This window comes from Pogona vitticeps, chromosome 6 (genome assembly GCF_051106095.1).
Source record: "Pogona vitticeps strain Pit_001003342236 chromosome 6, PviZW2.1, whole genome shotgun sequence".
Lineage (NCBI taxonomy): Eukaryota > Metazoa > Chordata > Lepidosauria > Squamata > Agamidae > Pogona > Pogona vitticeps.
The window spans coordinates 6092285-6108513 of NC_135788.1; the positions used below are offsets into that span (position 1 = coordinate 6092285).

The window sequence follows — 16229 nt, forward strand, 5'->3', positions numbered from 1 at the left end:
TTTGCATAATCTTAAAAAATGAATTTTAATTCTTATTAAAAATGTAAAACATTCTGCTAGGCTGCTCGGTATTTAGGAAGCATTTTCTTCAAGGAAGCATGGCACAAAATTGTAGGCACCTTTTCAGGGTTACTAGACCACCAGTTTTATCAGGATAATGCTGCAAATGGTGGGGTGGGGAGAAATAGGAAACTTTCTGCCACCCCCCAAAAAAGGATTAACAGATTAAACCATGATGTTTCTCTGTCCCTGTCTGGTCCCATTTGGGACAAAGGAGAAGAGACAGCAGCTATTCAAATATGGCTCTCTCAGGTGATGCACCACTACAGTAGTCTTTGAGTGCAGCCATTATGATGGTTGAGAAGGTATAATCAAATTGTCACCCGCAAAAGTTATTGCATACATGCACTGAGACACAGATTATTAGCCACAAATGTAAATATGTAAATGTATATATTATACAATCACTTGCTACATTTCCCTTTTAAAATTAGAATGTAATACATCATGAGTAGAATAACGAGTTAAGTATTCCTGCATTACAATTGACAGATCAGACAAAATATCTATTTTTCCCTCTCGTCTACTCCTAGATGATTCGTTTTAAGCAACACACTTCTGTTTGGGCCCCTGCTTGGCGATCAGCCTTGGGGAACAGCCAGCTCGATGCAAGGAAACGGAGTAAATATTCCAGTGTGCTAGTTTACCCACGATAACTTTGCTTCTTCAGGCCTCCTCATGTATGCATTGCGCACAGAAAAGGCAGCGCCATGAATAGAGAAGCAAGGAGGAAATGTTTTGCTGCTCTTCTCCCGAGACGGTGCAATCTCTCACAAATACATCTTTGATTTCCTACCCTTCTTTTGGATCATTTCAAGATTTGATTTCTCTTTATTTCAGTTGTGGTCAACTGCTTCCCATGTTGCAGCATCAACACAAATAAATTTCCCGGTAACGTTTGGTGGAACTTTAGAAAAACCTGCTACCAAATTATAAAACACAGTTGGTTTGAATCCTTCAGCATATTCATGATATTACTGAGCAGTGGAGCCTTGGTAAGTTTACTATAATATCCTCCTTTAATCAGAACGCTGTACTTTTTTAGCCAGCTCTGCTTTTCTTTGGCTTCTGCTACTGCCCAGGAGGATTCCCCCCCAAAAAATGTATATAAAGCATGTTTAGTTTAACCATTTGGTCCCCCCAACTGCATGTTACAGTCCTAACATATATTTTTCACAATGCATACTTTACATTATATCCTTGTCTGGATGGATTCCACCACCAGTAATTCTCTCTATTCAGTGTTGCTCCCAGTGTCTGAAAGTCGTACACTTTTGTATGCTTTTGGAGAGGGAGAGGCTTAACTTTGTCTACACAAAGTTGCAGAACATCTAATTTTAAATTTTAAAAAAACAACTCTTAGAATGGCAGAGCTGGAAAGGACTCTTATGCCTAACTTCTGGCTCTTCAATCAAACACTCAAGCCACTGAGCAGTTTAAATTCATCCTAATTGTTGCTGATGTTTGTTTGCTAAGATGCTAGGTATTTTTGTCTATTTATATTTCTTCATATTATTTAATCATATGTCAATTTTAGTGGCAGGTAGTAAATAAAACCCAAAGAATCATGCGCTGAGTTCCATGTGCCCCAGGGTATCTCTTGAATGGCAGCTCCTCCAGGCATCTTGCAGACCACTTTTGAAACTGAAGTGGGTTTAAGAAATCACAATAGACCTGGCCATGCCTATGGGTGCACCTAAAAGAAGTCAATAAACTAGGTGAGAGTAGTTTAAATATTACTCTTAAAAAAGATTTTCTTTGAAAAATAGGATTTTTTTTTGATCAGTTGATCAGTTGTTAGCTTTTCCTGTGAAACTCTCCCAGTGGGTAGCACTTTCTCTGTTAGGAACTGATCACCGTGGGGGTCTTTGCTGATTCTGTAGACATTTAGACAAGCTGAATGTACAAGTCTATTCTAACATCACTCATCCCCTTTCTTGAGTCCTTATCTGGCATGTTGTTCTTGACACCATTACAACAGCTCTCCAAAAAGTACTCACATTTGATTTCTGACATTCTAGATATTCGAAGACATTTATCTCGAGCAGAGAAAAAACGTAAAAACCCTCCTGGAATATGCAGACATATTTTTTTTCTACTTTTTTTCCCTGGAGATGCTTCTGAAATGGGTGGCTTATGGCTTCCAGAAATATTTCACCAGTGGCTGGTGTCTTCTTGATTTCTTTATTGTATGTGTAAGTATCATGTATACTTTTGTAGTATATTTAGAATTATGCAGATACGTTCTTTACGCAGAGATCCATGTGATTAGAAATCACTGGCATAAGGAACGCAGTAGGTGGAGGGGAGAGCAAAATGTGTTCATAAATTCATCAGAAGGTATGCCAAGAGTTCCTTGGCAAACAGCAGGGAAAGGATCTGCTCTGTATCCTTGTGTTTGATTTCAAGAGTATGTTTTACAAGTTAAACAGCCAGTATTTTTCTTTAATGTTCCTAGGTGTCCTTTCCTCTATCAGCAGTTATACCACAGGAGAGAAGTATGTGTGACACCACGATCTCCGTAAAATCTCTCAGAACCCTGAGGGCCTTGAGGCCCCTTCGAGCGTTGTCCAGGTTTAAAGGGATAAAGGTACTGCTCTCTTTAAATGTATGTTTCAAATGTTACCGTGATGCTTGCTTTAGGTCAGTTCCCTCTTTTCCTGCTTATTTATTCAGGGAATTTTCCATGCCCCCCTACCTGACAAAGCCTCTGCTACCCCATGTTCTTCCTTCAACTTCTCTTCTCCCTCACTTTCTGCTGCTTTCCCCCATCTTGACTAGATAGGGTATATCTAGTGTGCCAGGCCCTGCCTATGCACATGGGGGCTGATCCCTCACTAAGGAGGGTGCTCTGGTGAACAGTCGCTTGTGTCCAGTAATGGCTCCGCCTTGATCAAGTTGCTCGCCTGCGAATTTGCTGGCCGGTGAGTTCCCATTGTTCTCGGCGGTTGACAGACCTATTCTGTACACGGATGTGCTGACCCGTGTCTTTCATTCCCTTGTGTAGGTGGTAGTGAATGCCCTTGCCGGCGCCGTTCCTTCCATTGGGAACGTACTGCTCGTATGCGTCGTTCTTTGGCTCCCATTTAATATCCTCGGAGTGCAACTCTTTGGAAGAAAATGTAGCAACACAGTTCCGGATAATGCCTGTAAAAACATCAGTTTTAATCATGTTGGCATGGGATATTTGGCTCTCCTCCAGGTGGTATGTTCAATCACACATATATTTTCTGGGAAAAAACAGCTGGAAAAACACATTTACAACCAAATAATGATATTTCCCTATTGCAGACAGAGGTGAAATTCATTTTTGAAACAAGATACTTTAAATCAAAGCAACCTGAAATAATAATGGTTGAATTCAGGTGAAATTATATTTAGAGCAGATTCACTGAAATGGATGACTGTATGTGAAATCAGCATCGTGTGTTGCTGGCAGTTCAAATCAATGATCTTAAGTAGCATCTCCCCCAATCTAGTACTCTTACACCTTGATTTTGTTAGACTTCCTAGATCTAACAGCCTCCATTATTAGGAAGATTAAAAAACAGCAACACAGAGTTAGAATCCAAAGTTGAATTTTTATCAACAAACCTGAGTTATGAAAAACTGAGTTTTGAAGGGAGCTGCTACACTATTCTTTCCAAGAAAAGTCGCTCATCTTCAATTATTGCACTTTTTAAATTAACACAACTTTAAATGTATTTGAATATTATAACTGATGTTTCTTTGTCAAAACCATCATTGCCATTCTCCATCTGGAAAAAGAAATTACAGATTGACAAGATATTGACAACGTGTTCTTTCATGACAATATTAAATGCAATTGATGTGGAACGAGGATGGAACAGATTTACGACTGATTAAATTCAAAAATGATAGTGGCCAGAAATAGACCAACTTGTCCATCTTTAGTGAGGGAGAAATATGTGGAATATGTAGACAAGACACATGTCTGTAAAATGCCAAGTAGATACTTGCTGTGGTAACGGCATCCAGTAGCCATTGTCAGGATCAGATCATGACCGCCATTTCTTCCTGCTGTTTTGAGATGTGTGTCTTCCCTTTACGCTTTGTAAACTCATCACAACACACACACAGGTGCACTGTTTGAATGGAGACATTTTATTGTTGTTATTTAACCTTTTTAAAGATTGCTGCACAAAACATAATGTTTAAATCTCCGCAACGTGACGGATCAGAGAAATGTTAGGTTCCACAGAGGCTTCTTCTTTCCCTTAGTTTGTTTAGGGTAACATTCTGGGGAAATGAAAAAAAACTTGTTTAGAACTGAGTACTTTCTCAGCTGTTTTCTGTGGGGTTTTTTTTTTTATACATTTGATTTTTCAGTGAAAAGTTTGAATCCATATAAATATATAAAATATAAATAAAATACCACAAGTAGTTCAGATATATAAGTAGCAGTTTGCTGTGGCAAACTTGCAAAATGTAAAGAAAAGCTCTAAATTCATATTTCTATCCCAGCCAGTCTTTCTACCAGTGAATGAAACTGCCAGGTTACAGATTAGAAAACAGATGAACCTCCTTGAGTTCACACTGGAGATCTAGAACAGAAGTGGGGCAAAAAAAGGGATACAGTGGTTGTGCGCAATGCTCTCACCATATTTTCTTTTTAAATTGTGGTCTTAAAAAGTTGGAGTGCAACGAGGCGCATGTTCTATCACTTACTCCTTAGCCTGGTTCCATAACGGAACTGAGATCGACTGGGAAACCACATGCTTGTAATGGCAGACCATGTGGTGACCGGGTGTGAAGGAATTCAACTCTCTTAAATGTGGCTCTCTTGGAACAGACTCCCATCCTTATTTGTGTGCATGTATGGGGCAGGCAAAGGGAGGTGGTGGCACTGCAGGTTACAATGCAGAATTCTTTGTGTGCTGCGGGGTCAGAAGACCAGCAGTCGTAAGATCGAATCCATGTGACAGAGTGAGCTCCCGTCGCTTGTCCCAGCTTCTGCCAACCTAGCAGTTCGAAAGCATGTAAATGTGAGTAGATAAATAGATACCACCTCGGTGGGGAGGTCACGGCGTTCCATGTCTAGTTGCGCTGGCCACATGACCACGGAAACTGTCTGCGGACAAACGCTGGCTCTACGGCTTGGAGACGGGGATGAGCACCGCGCCCTAGAGTCAGATACAACTGGACTAAATTACGAGGGGAACCTTTACTTATGGGGCAGGCATGCAGGGGAAAAAACCCAGTCCTAATGTCCCTATCATTTCTGTTGTGGACTTCGTTACACTGAGGAGGAAAAGGTAAGGCAGACAGAGTTACACTCTGTGTGTACTCTCTGTGTACAAAATGACAAAATGATACTGGAAAATGTTTATGGTGCTGTGGTTGGGTTGGACACAGAATCTGATTATCCCTTCTGGCCTAGACAAAATCAGGTATAATAATTTACAGACTCCTTCACTGACATTGCTTGTTTATATTTTTGTCCAGGCAACGTTTAAAGGTTGGATGGAGATTATGTATTCTGCAGTAGATTCATCTAGTGAAGTAAGCCATGAAAGTTCTTCTGTTTTTCAGTTGCTTTTCTGCATACTCCATGTGTGTGTTTGTATGTGTATGAGATAGTACTTAGGCAATTTGCACCAAAATTTGTATTATTTGGTGCTCTGCGCCTGATATAATTAGTCCCATGATATGTTTAGTATATCATATTTTATATTGTTGACCGTTCTAAATTTCTTCCCCTCTGATGTTTTTTCTCTCTCTTCTGAACCCATGATTCCATTCCCATCCAAATGGGATGAGAAATTTGCTGTATAAAGCACATGCATATACTTTTTGATGAGTGTAAAAGAAATCACACACAGCATCCTAAAATTACAAACTTATTGTTCTTAAGAGCGGCTTATCTTATCCAGGTGATAACATGCTGACCTGGTCAGAGAAGGAGTTTGTGCCACTTAGCACATAACCAGCTTCTCCTCCCTGCCTTGAAGTGGGATCGTCTTCCATTCCTCTTTAGCCATTTCAGCCTAGAGAGTCTAGGCTTTAAACATCCTTTGCTTGCCCTGGTCATTCTGCTATAAGGGGGAGCGAGCAAGGTGCCATCTCTGCGGCACCTGGCTCCATGGACCACCTCCCAGCTGGTGTTGTCCAGGTGAGGGGCTCCCCATATGTGAGGTCGTTTGTGTGCTTCTTTTCATTTCATTATATTATGTTGCAACCACGGGCGGTACACCTTCTGTTGCAGTAGTGGCTGGCTGCCTCTCATCATCAAAGAATGCAAGCTCAAAAGTTTCTGGCTGGTCCAAAGCCCCCGATTACTACAATGACAGCAGCTGCAGCATGAGCACAATAGCTTTTCTGTTCTCTTCATCAATACGCTGATCTCCGTTCAACTTTATTTTAGGAGAACGGCCAGCCGTGTTTCGAAAACAGAGTCTATGCCTACCTTTATTTTGTGGTTTTTATCGTATTCGGGTCGTTCTTCATGCTGAACCTTTTCATCGGAGTGGTTATCGACAACTTTAACCAACAAAGGAAAAAGATATGTACCGGCATGAATATATGGATTTTTTTTTTTGCATGATTGCTCCTAGAAATAGATCTACACCTTCCGCCAGTATACTTTGTTAAATAAAATGTAAATAGAAATATATGGTAAAATAGTGTAAAATTTAAATCTTACTATGACTTTTAAATATAAGCAATAATATTTGTTTAAAACTCACTTTGAAGTTCCAGCCTAAATTTCCCAAAAGTGAGACTTCGGGAAAAGGACTGGATAGTTTGCTGTACAAGAGAGAGTAAACAACTACAGGCGTTTGAGAAACGAAATGCCCAGTTCTTGTTCAGTGGCTTCATTTGGGAAACAAATAAGCTGATAGCCCATCAAGATCATGTGATAGGATAGCCATGTCATAATAACGTTCTTGCTAGTGAAACCATTTGGGATCAGCAGGATCCTCTAGCTTGGCAGGATCATTGAATGGGTGAAAAGAAAGCAAAAAAAAAATTGAGGTGGCTTTTAGAGAGCAAGGGTAAACTGCTCCAAGAACATCTCAACCGTCCTTGAAAACCTGGTTAGGATTGCCATAAATCAGAAGCCACGCAAGAACACGTAACAAGAACATACTGAATAAATTAAAGTTGGAGAAGAACATTTTGTCAAAGTGCTTATACTATGAAAAGCGCAAGCAGAAAGGTAGATGGTTGTTGTGGGTTTTATCGGGCTCTTTGGCCGTGTTCTGAAGGTTGTTCTTCCTAATGTTTCGCCAGTCTCTGTGGCCGGCATCTTCAGCACAGAGTGCTGTCCTCTGAAGATGCCGGCCACGGAGACTGGCAAAACGTCAGGATGAACAACCTTCAGAACACGGCCAAAGAGCCCAAAAAACCCACAACAACCATCAGATCCTGGCCGTGAAAGCCTTCGCAAATACACAGAAAGGTAGATACTTAGACCAATGCTTTTGAAAATATGCATGGATCTTCATGCAAGCTTTTTTGGCCAAACTGATTTGGAGGTGGTTTGAAACTGAGTGTATGATGATGATGTGATACTAGAACTGAGATTCACACATCTCTTGAGAAGCACAGATCTGGAGAAGAGAGATGAGAGATTGAAAGCTACAATTCATTTTTTGTTCTGCTATAATTTTGAGACTTTTGCCTTTGGTACCTTCTTTTATTAATGCTGTGGAACTAAAGCTTATGGTTTAGAAAGATGCCCTCCACACCCCTGAGCATGCAGATGTCATCTCTGAGACAACAGAAGCTACCATAACAAGTTTTTAACTGTTAACTCCCATTTTGTGATAGATAGTAGTACATATTTGACTTTGTATACTATCCGTTCTTGTGCGTTAAACTGAAAGAAGGTCAGTATCTACAGGCAGAAAGATACATCTCAAATTTATTTGAAGTGTTATTCTCTTTTTTTTATACCTAGGTGGAGAACTTATCTTTTTGTCAGAGGACCAAAAAAAATATTATAATGCACTAAAAAAACTTGGAAGCAAGAAACCACACAAGCCTGTTCCACCACCCCTGGTAAGAGCATTGCAAACAGAAATGTGTTTCCTTAATTAGCATTGTCAGTTGACAACTAAGAACAGCTTTTCAAAAACTACTGTATGTATATTAAAGCAAATTAGTTAAGGTAGAAGCATTTTCTGTTCAGATCGCAGTCAGATTGTTCTATCTCTTCTGATATTCCTCAGTTACTTCAGGGAAAGAGGGAAATGACTGGGAAGTCTGAAGAACTGAGTATGTTTTCTGCATTGCTCTTCACTAATGCAAATATTTTCCTCTCTCGTTACAGAATAAGTACCAAAGATTTCTTTTTGACATTGTAAACAAGCAAGCGTTTGATATCTTTATTATAAGCCTGATTTTGTTAAACGTGGTGATCATGATGGGAGATCATGAAGGAGAAAGTAAAGAAACCAAAAACCTGCTTGAAAACATAAATATTATCTTTGTCAGTATTTTTACTGGAGAATGTCTCGTGAAAATTTTGGCTTTGAGGCTGCATTTCTTCAAGGACAACTGGAATATATTTGATTTTCTGGTGGTGATTCTGTCTGTACTTAGTAAGTAAAAATAAGAGAGAGAGAAAATCTTTGACACTCCCCCCTCCCATCCCTGTATACTGGGGTTTCAGGAATTAGCATGTTTGTACTAATTTATTTATTTATTTGTTTATTTTATATCCCGCCTATCTGGTCAATTACGACCACTCTAGGCGGCTTACAGCATAAAAATACACATTGAAATACTAATTTATGTATAGAATATAGCTTGAGACACATACCCAGCAGTAACGGTTTGCCATGGAGGCAAGCTTCTTCCTTCTCGGATGGACCCAGTGTATGTATGAAAAGACAGCAAAATGCCAGTGCTCAGAAATGTATATGTGGTTATCTTTGTTGTATAGGGTCTTTCACAACTTCCACCAGATTATTAGAAACAGCTTGCTTTGATAGCACTGATCCCCAGGGTAGGTAAAGGAATAAAGAGCAGGAATCCATGTAAGTTCCCTCCTTGCTGAACAATTAAACCATTTGTGGTGAAATCAAAACCCACTACAGCTGGATATGCTCCATGGTGTTAGGGGTAGATACTTGTTTTGATTGGGAACAGAACCTTTAAAGCAAGGGGTCTCCAAACTATGGCCCACAGGCCACATCCGGCCCACCTTGCCTTTTTATCCAGCCCGACAGACACTGCAGGCTCAGGTCCGTTCCCTTCAGCCTGAGTGTGCATGCGCATGCATTCCTTCGGCCCTCGAAAATGTGTCAAATATATGATGTGGCCCTCGTGCTGAAAAGTTTGGAGACCCCTGTTTTACGTCCCGTAAGATGTGCTTTCTTTTGACAAAGTAGCATATTTGAAGAGAAAAGCCTGAAAAGACGAGGCATAGTTCTCTTTAATAACTGGTGATTATATGATAAATAGGATTTTAAAAAATTGTATGTATCCATCTTCTTGTACTAGGTAGCACAAACAGTGTAATTTAATGTTAAAAACCCAGTGTTTACAAGGAGGCAACACATACCCAAGTTTGTACTGTGCCAGAGGACCGGTGTCACTTGCAGTGTGTGATGAATGAATGTAATTTTGCCAGCCTAGGTTAGTTTTTCAGTGGAACGAGAATGTCAAATTGAAGAATCAATTATTATCCTTGCTCAAAAAGAGGATCTTTGCTTGGCCTCCCGCCAACCTGCACCCCTAGTATGACCTCTTATGTACAGTGAGAGGAAATGGAAATATGTTAGCCTGAAATTGAATTGGGTGTAGCGATGAGGTGTCCAAGTAATGTCATAAGGCAGTGATTCCCAACCTTGGGTCCCCAAATGCTCCTGGACTAAAACTCCCCAAAGCATTCACCCTTGGCTTTGCTGGCTGGGATTTCTGGGATTTTGGTCCAAAAACATCTGCGGACAGAAAGTTGGGAACCACTGTCATAAGGGATCACTGAAGCCAATGACATTTGCTTGCTCCGATATCCGTTGGTTGTATCTACTGGTTGAATGATGACTCTCATGCCAGCAGGGCCATCAGCTGTATTTTCTCAATCAAGTCCAATATTTTTTTTATTCTGTTCTGTCTCTCTGCTCTGCTTTTGCAAGTCTGGAAATGGAACAGAATACAAATGGAAGCACTTTAAAAAGGGCTAATGGGGGGGGGGGAAGGATTTGGCGCATCTTCCCTCACGCTCCCTGTCCAGCAGTGACACCACTGTAGCAAACCACAATAATGCTAATTATAAGCAGAATTTGTGTTTGGCAGGAAAGTTCAGCAGTTATTTGAAGATGAATTACTTTGGCAGTTTTAACAGTACAAAGAAGAGCTTAAGGTCTAAACTGGAACCTATATTGTGCTGTCAATTTTTTTCCAAAAAAAATAAAGAACTACTTTTTAACAGGTGCTGCAATATCTGGCCTCCAAGAGAGTTTTGATTTCCCGCCTTCGATCCTGAGAGTGATTCGCGTGGCCCGGATTAGCCGATTGCTGAGACTTATCCGAGGGGCCAAAGGGCTCCGGACCCTCCTCTTTGCCCTGCTGATGTCCCTTCCTGCTCTGGTCAACATTGGGCTCCTCCTTTTTCTGATTATGTTTATTTATGCCATTTTTGGCATGACCAACTTTGCCTGTGCCAGCTGGACTGGAGGGATCGACAACATTTTTAATTTCCAAACCTTCGGCGGCAGTATGCTTTGTCTCTTCCAAATCACCACGTCGGCTGGCTGGAACGATCTTCTCAACCCCATGCTCGGCAGCAACAGCAACAGCACTTGCGCTGGCAAAGCGGAACGAGGGGGTCCCTGTGTCAACCGAGGCCTGGCCATTGCCTACTTCGTTAGCTATATCATTATATCATTTCTCATAGTCGTGAACATGTACATTGCCGTCATCCTCGAGAACCTGAACGTCGCCACTGAAGAAAGTACGGAGCCCCTGGGTGATGACGATTTTGAAATTTTTTATGAGGTCTGGGCCAAGTTTGACCCTCAAGCGACTCAATTTATTTCTTACTCGGCCCTGTCAAACTTTGCAGATTCTCTGGTGGAACCTTTGCGCATCCCGAAGCCAAACCGGCAACAGCTGCTGTCCATGGATCTTCCCATGGTCAATGGAAATAAAATCCACTGCTTGGATATTTTGTTCGCTTTTACCAAAAGGGTGCTCGGAGAAGCTGGCGAGATGGACACGCTGGAGTCTCAGATAGAGGAGAAATATCCAGAGAAAATTGCCTATGAACCCATCATAACGACTCCCAAGCGGCAAATGGAGGAATGTGCCATCGTCATCCAGAAGGCTTTTAGGAGGCATCTCTCTCGGCGTGCGATTGAGGAAGCCCGTCAGAAAACCAGCAGAACCAGCCTCCTGGAAAGCATACCTGAGGAGGGAGGTTCCTCTACCCTGAGACTATATGAAAGTGAAGAAGAAAGTGATGCAGACGGTTCCCAGAGCCCTACCTCTTTATGTATTCCTCCCTCTTATAGCAATGTCACAAGCACCGCTGACCACTTTCCACAGGATAAAGTCTCAGAGAACATGACTGGCAATGCCAAGTGATTTATACTTCAATGTTTTTCTCGCCACACTCTGATTTTCTAAGACATGTAAGGTTGCGATCATATTTCTTCCATTATGGCCACCATAATCCAAGTGTTCAGTGAGCAGCTTTTCCTTTGATATGCTTAAATCTTCCTGGACTTAGAGAGAGAGAGAGAGACCCACTGCCAGAATAACTTAGGCTGTGCCATGGTGCTCCTACTGATGTAATTGAGATGAGACTCAAGTCAAATCCTTCCTAATGGTGGGGAAGGTAGAGGCAATGCGTAACCAGCAAAAAGTGGCCTCCTGGTTGCCAAGTGGAAGGATGTCTGATGGGGATGCTGTTGCCGGAGCTAAGAAGTATCCCTTGAGCTGCTCTGGCTGGAGGGCAGGTCTCTTCCATTTCCTTCTTTGACCTTAGCTCATTGGTGCCGCTCCAGATTAATCTCTGTTTGACTTTCCTCAGGCCATCAGTGCTGTTGGTTTGAGAAAGAGTTCGGGCATGGGATTTTTCAGTTAGTTTTTAAAAAAAGGATTCCCAATAGGAACAGAAGGCATGGTTGGCCGGTTGGCCCATCAATTCCAAATGAAATTGCATTAAAACATGGAATTTGCACTCAGAACTAATTAATGTACAGCTTCTTTATGTAGCACAATGTGAATATAATTACCATATTTTTCGCACCATAAGACACACTTTTCCCCCACAAAACAGGGGGGATGGAAAGTCTGTGCGTCTTATGGAGCGAAGAAAACAGATTATATTTTCCTGTTTTCTTCTCCTAAAAATTGGTGCGTCTTATGGAAAGGTGCGTCTTATGGAGCAAAAAATACGGTAGTATAAAATGATGTAGCCATTATCTCTGCCCATAAAAGCTTCAATGCAAACATTCATGCAGTGCGGTAAGGTAACTAGTGGATTTCTTCGATGAGTTATAGAGACCATGTTGTTCTCCAGATATGTTGTAGGAGCCTCTTGGTGCAGTGGTTAAACGGCAGTACTGCAGCCAAAACTCTGCTCATGACCGAGGTTCTATCCCAGGTAGCCGGCTCAAGGTTCACTCAGCCTTCCATCCTTCTGAAGCTGGTGAACTGAGTACCTAGTTTGCTGGAGCAGGGTGTGTGTGCCATGTGTAGCCTGCATAATTAAATTGTAAACCACCAAGAGAGTGCTTTAAGCGCTATGGGACAGTATCTAAGCAGCACGCTTTGCTTTGCTTTTGTAAGACTGCACATGACACCATCCCTAGCCATCATAGCTTATGGTAGGGGACGATGGGAATTGCAATTCACCGGCATCTGAATGTCCCTCATTCCTGACTTCTCATCAACATCACCTATGTATATACCCAAATTGCTTAAGTAAGCAAACAAAGTTATTTGCTTGGTGTATGTTATACTACAAACAATATTTCAAAATGATATTACATGAATAAAAACAATTGCATTTTCATAGTGTTTTGTTTCCTCAGGGAACCTAGCGGGGTGGGAACTTGCATTTGAGTCACTGATCATACAGCTTTTACAAAGTGTTAATGCCTAACCATAGCACCTGGAGAAAACTAGCAAATGAATGGAAGCAAGATTCTTTGGAGCCTCGGCCTGCATTTGTCTTCAGTGCTGAGATGGTTGGACAGTGTCATTGAAGCGACCAACATGACTTTGACCCAACTCTGGGAGGCAGTGGAAGACAGGAGGGCCTAGCGTGCTCTGGTCAATGGGGTCACAAAGAGTCAGACACGACTTAAGGACAAAACAACAACAACAATGTAGTTATAACAAGGTTTTTTTTAAAAAAAATACTAGAATTGAGCACCAGTAATTCCTGTTTCATCTAAAGGTCCAAAACGATGGTCCTATGGGGAAAATTTGCTTGACGATGATTGGTTCCCTGCTTCGGGAACTGACTTTTCGCTAGACGACGATTCTAAAATAGGTGATCGGCGGCTCTAAAAATGGCCACGCACTGTGCAAAATGGCTCCCCGCTGTTTTTAGCATGGGTTCTTTGCTTTACAGGCACCGGAAAATGGCCGCCCTATGGAGGATCTTCGCAAAACGAGCAGGTATTTCACCCATTGGAATGCATTGAACGGTTTTCAATGCATTTCAATGGGTTTTTTTAATTCGCTTGACGACGATTTCGCTTAACAGCGATTTGAATGGAACAGATTATCATCATCAAGCAAGGCACCACTATATTTTAATAGAAAGAAAGAAAGAAAGAAAGAAAGACCTCTAATTTATCCTGGAAACACATTGACAAGTAGCATAAGTAAGTAGGATGTTAGTGTAATCTGAATGACGGCCTCCAATCAGATTTTTGCTAGCTGCATTTTGAACCAATGAAAGCTTTTGGTCTGTCTACAAAGGCAGCCCAACATTACAGTAATCTAACTTCAAGGGACTACAACCAGGCCTTGCTTCCCTGCGCATTAAAAAAACCTCCATTGGCATATACAAAACACTTCTGGTAACCGCTGCCCCTTGGCCTTCCAGAAGCAGGGCCAACTCCCGGAGTGCAGTCAGCTAACCTTCTGCCTCCAGTTAAGGCAACCTTTGGTCCAAAGCGCCATGGCATGGAAATGTGCATAATGCAGCCCTTCTCATGGCAGCAGAACATGTTCTTGGAGCAGAAAAAACAGCAGACAAGGAAAGCAACAGGTAACTATCATTTCTCTACTATCCACTATCCGACAAGGGAGAAAATGGATCATTTGATTGTGCTTTCATCCTTCCATGGTGATATTACAACGTTAGGCCGGAACTGTGTGGACAGTTTCACACTGTAACTTTGTTTTCCTTCTGGTTTTGTAAATGGTCCTTAGGAATGGACCTCAAGAGATGGGAAACCTTGACCTCTGAGCGTTCAGCCTGGGGGCAGGCAGTGCATCGTGGCCTCTCCCAATTTGAAGAGACCCTTGTCCAGCAGGCTGAGGCAAAGAGGCAGTCCTGAAACCAGACAAATCAGGGAGCTGGATAGGGGGACAGACTATATTTGTGTTCAATGTGGAAGGGATTGTCACTCCCCGAATTGGCCTTCTCAGCCACACTAGACGCTGTTCCGAGACCTCTATTCAGACCACGTGACCATAGCCTCTCGAGACTGAAGGATGCCTACACACAGGTTTTGTAAACTAGAAAACCAAAAAAAGAAGAGGGAAACTGTCAAATATTAGAAACCTTTTGTCATCTTCGGTGACAGAATTGTATCTCTAAATGAATAAACAAACAAAACAAGCAAATCTGATGAATGCTGTATCCATATTTGCCAGAGAAGCAAGACTGTTTCCTTGTCTTTGATATCCAAGGCACCTTTTTCCAGATCTAGACTGTAAGCAAAGAGCCCACACTGTAAATAATTTAACTCTTCAAAGATGTGTTGAGAGACTGAGGAACTGTGCAACAGAGGGTGCATTTTATATCCAAAAGCCATTTAGCGTTCCTAATGGCTATCAAGGCAAAGGCATCCACTATTTTATATCAGGATGACATGTTGGTTACTTATCCATGTCTTGATCAAAAGAGCTAATGAAATTTGAAATCTACCGTTAATAAAATATAAAGGAAAATATATTCATTACTCATATTCTGAATCTTACAAGCAGGATTGTTTATTACAAAGCTTCCTACCCCACTACCGTTAACTTTAGCAAATACAAGTGGGATCCTACTATTGATTGATCACACTGTGGTTTTAAAGTTTTTAATGAAAGAATAATGTTCTCGTGTTATGTTAATGGGTTGGTGCCATTTTAGCCGCCATGGGTCCCTACAGAGGGCAAAAGGCAGCAGAATGGAATGAATAAAGAAAATCAGCCCTGGATTTTGTCTCCTTCAAGTGTTCAAAGGATTGTTACGACCTTGGGCCCAAACCTTGTGTACTGCTTCATTGGTAATCAACATAAGCACTCATCATATGCAGTGTTTCCAACACTGGGCAGTGATCACAACGCTGGCTCGGTACACATGGGATCCTTCTGTTATTCTTTTGGGAGAAACTCTAAAAGGGCTAGGATGATCAAGAACAAACCCTTGGCATCTACTTCAGGGAGATTACAAATTAGGGGCATAAACCCACATTGTCCAGGCCTGTGGGCCATTCCTTCCTCAGCTACCTAGCAGTCCGAGGGATCCTGCTAGCAGAAGGCTGCCACCAACCCCATAGCTTTGCTACCTTTTTGTTTTGTATTGCTTTGCTTTGCAATGTGATTCTTTTTTCTTTCAGCAAAAGATGACCTTATTTTTTTTTGCAGAGTGCAACCTTTTTTCTTCTTCAGCACATCTGTCTAAATGTGCTGACAACGATGTCTGTTAGCTTCTCTTGAGAGGAGGCTGTTCCCGGCTGGGGGAGCGGTGCCCAAGTCTGCTCTGCTCTCCCTACTCCGAGCTTCAAGTAGCTTCAAAAATGGAGAGAGGCCAACTGTAGTAAAGTCCTTTGAGTTTTCGGCCTGCTCCTGGAGACCAGAATGTGCCGTGTACTTGAACCAACGTTCAGCATGGAGGCAGGCGGTGCATCACGGCCTCTTCCAATTTGAAGAGACCCTTATCCAGCAGGCCGAGGCAAAGAGGCAGTCACGAAAGCAGCCAAATCAGGGAGCTGGACAGGAGACAGATTGTCTTTGTCTTTGGT

General features: G+C 41.8%; 1 protein-coding gene across 1 annotated transcript in view; it reads left to right on the plus strand.

Moving 5' to 3' along the window:
- The window catches only part of LOC110071940 (sodium channel protein type 5 subunit alpha), a 37234-nt gene extending 21263 nt beyond the window's left edge, over positions 1-15971 (plus strand). Inside the window, exons 13-21 of the mRNA XM_078378166.1 lie at positions 901-1055; positions 2082-2255; positions 2519-2650; positions 3068-3265; positions 5527-5583; positions 6446-6587; positions 7985-8085; positions 8357-8627; positions 10463-15971. Of these exons, the coding sequence (XP_078234292.1) occupies positions 901-1055; positions 2082-2255; positions 2519-2650; positions 3068-3265; positions 5527-5583; positions 6446-6587; positions 7985-8085; positions 8357-8627; positions 10463-11616 (2384 nt within the window). The 3' untranslated portion in view covers positions 11617-15971. The remainder of the gene's footprint in view (positions 1-900; positions 1056-2081; positions 2256-2518; positions 2651-3067; positions 3266-5526; positions 5584-6445; positions 6588-7984; positions 8086-8356; positions 8628-10462) is intronic.
- The last annotated feature ends 258 nt before the right edge of the window (positions 15972-16229 follow it).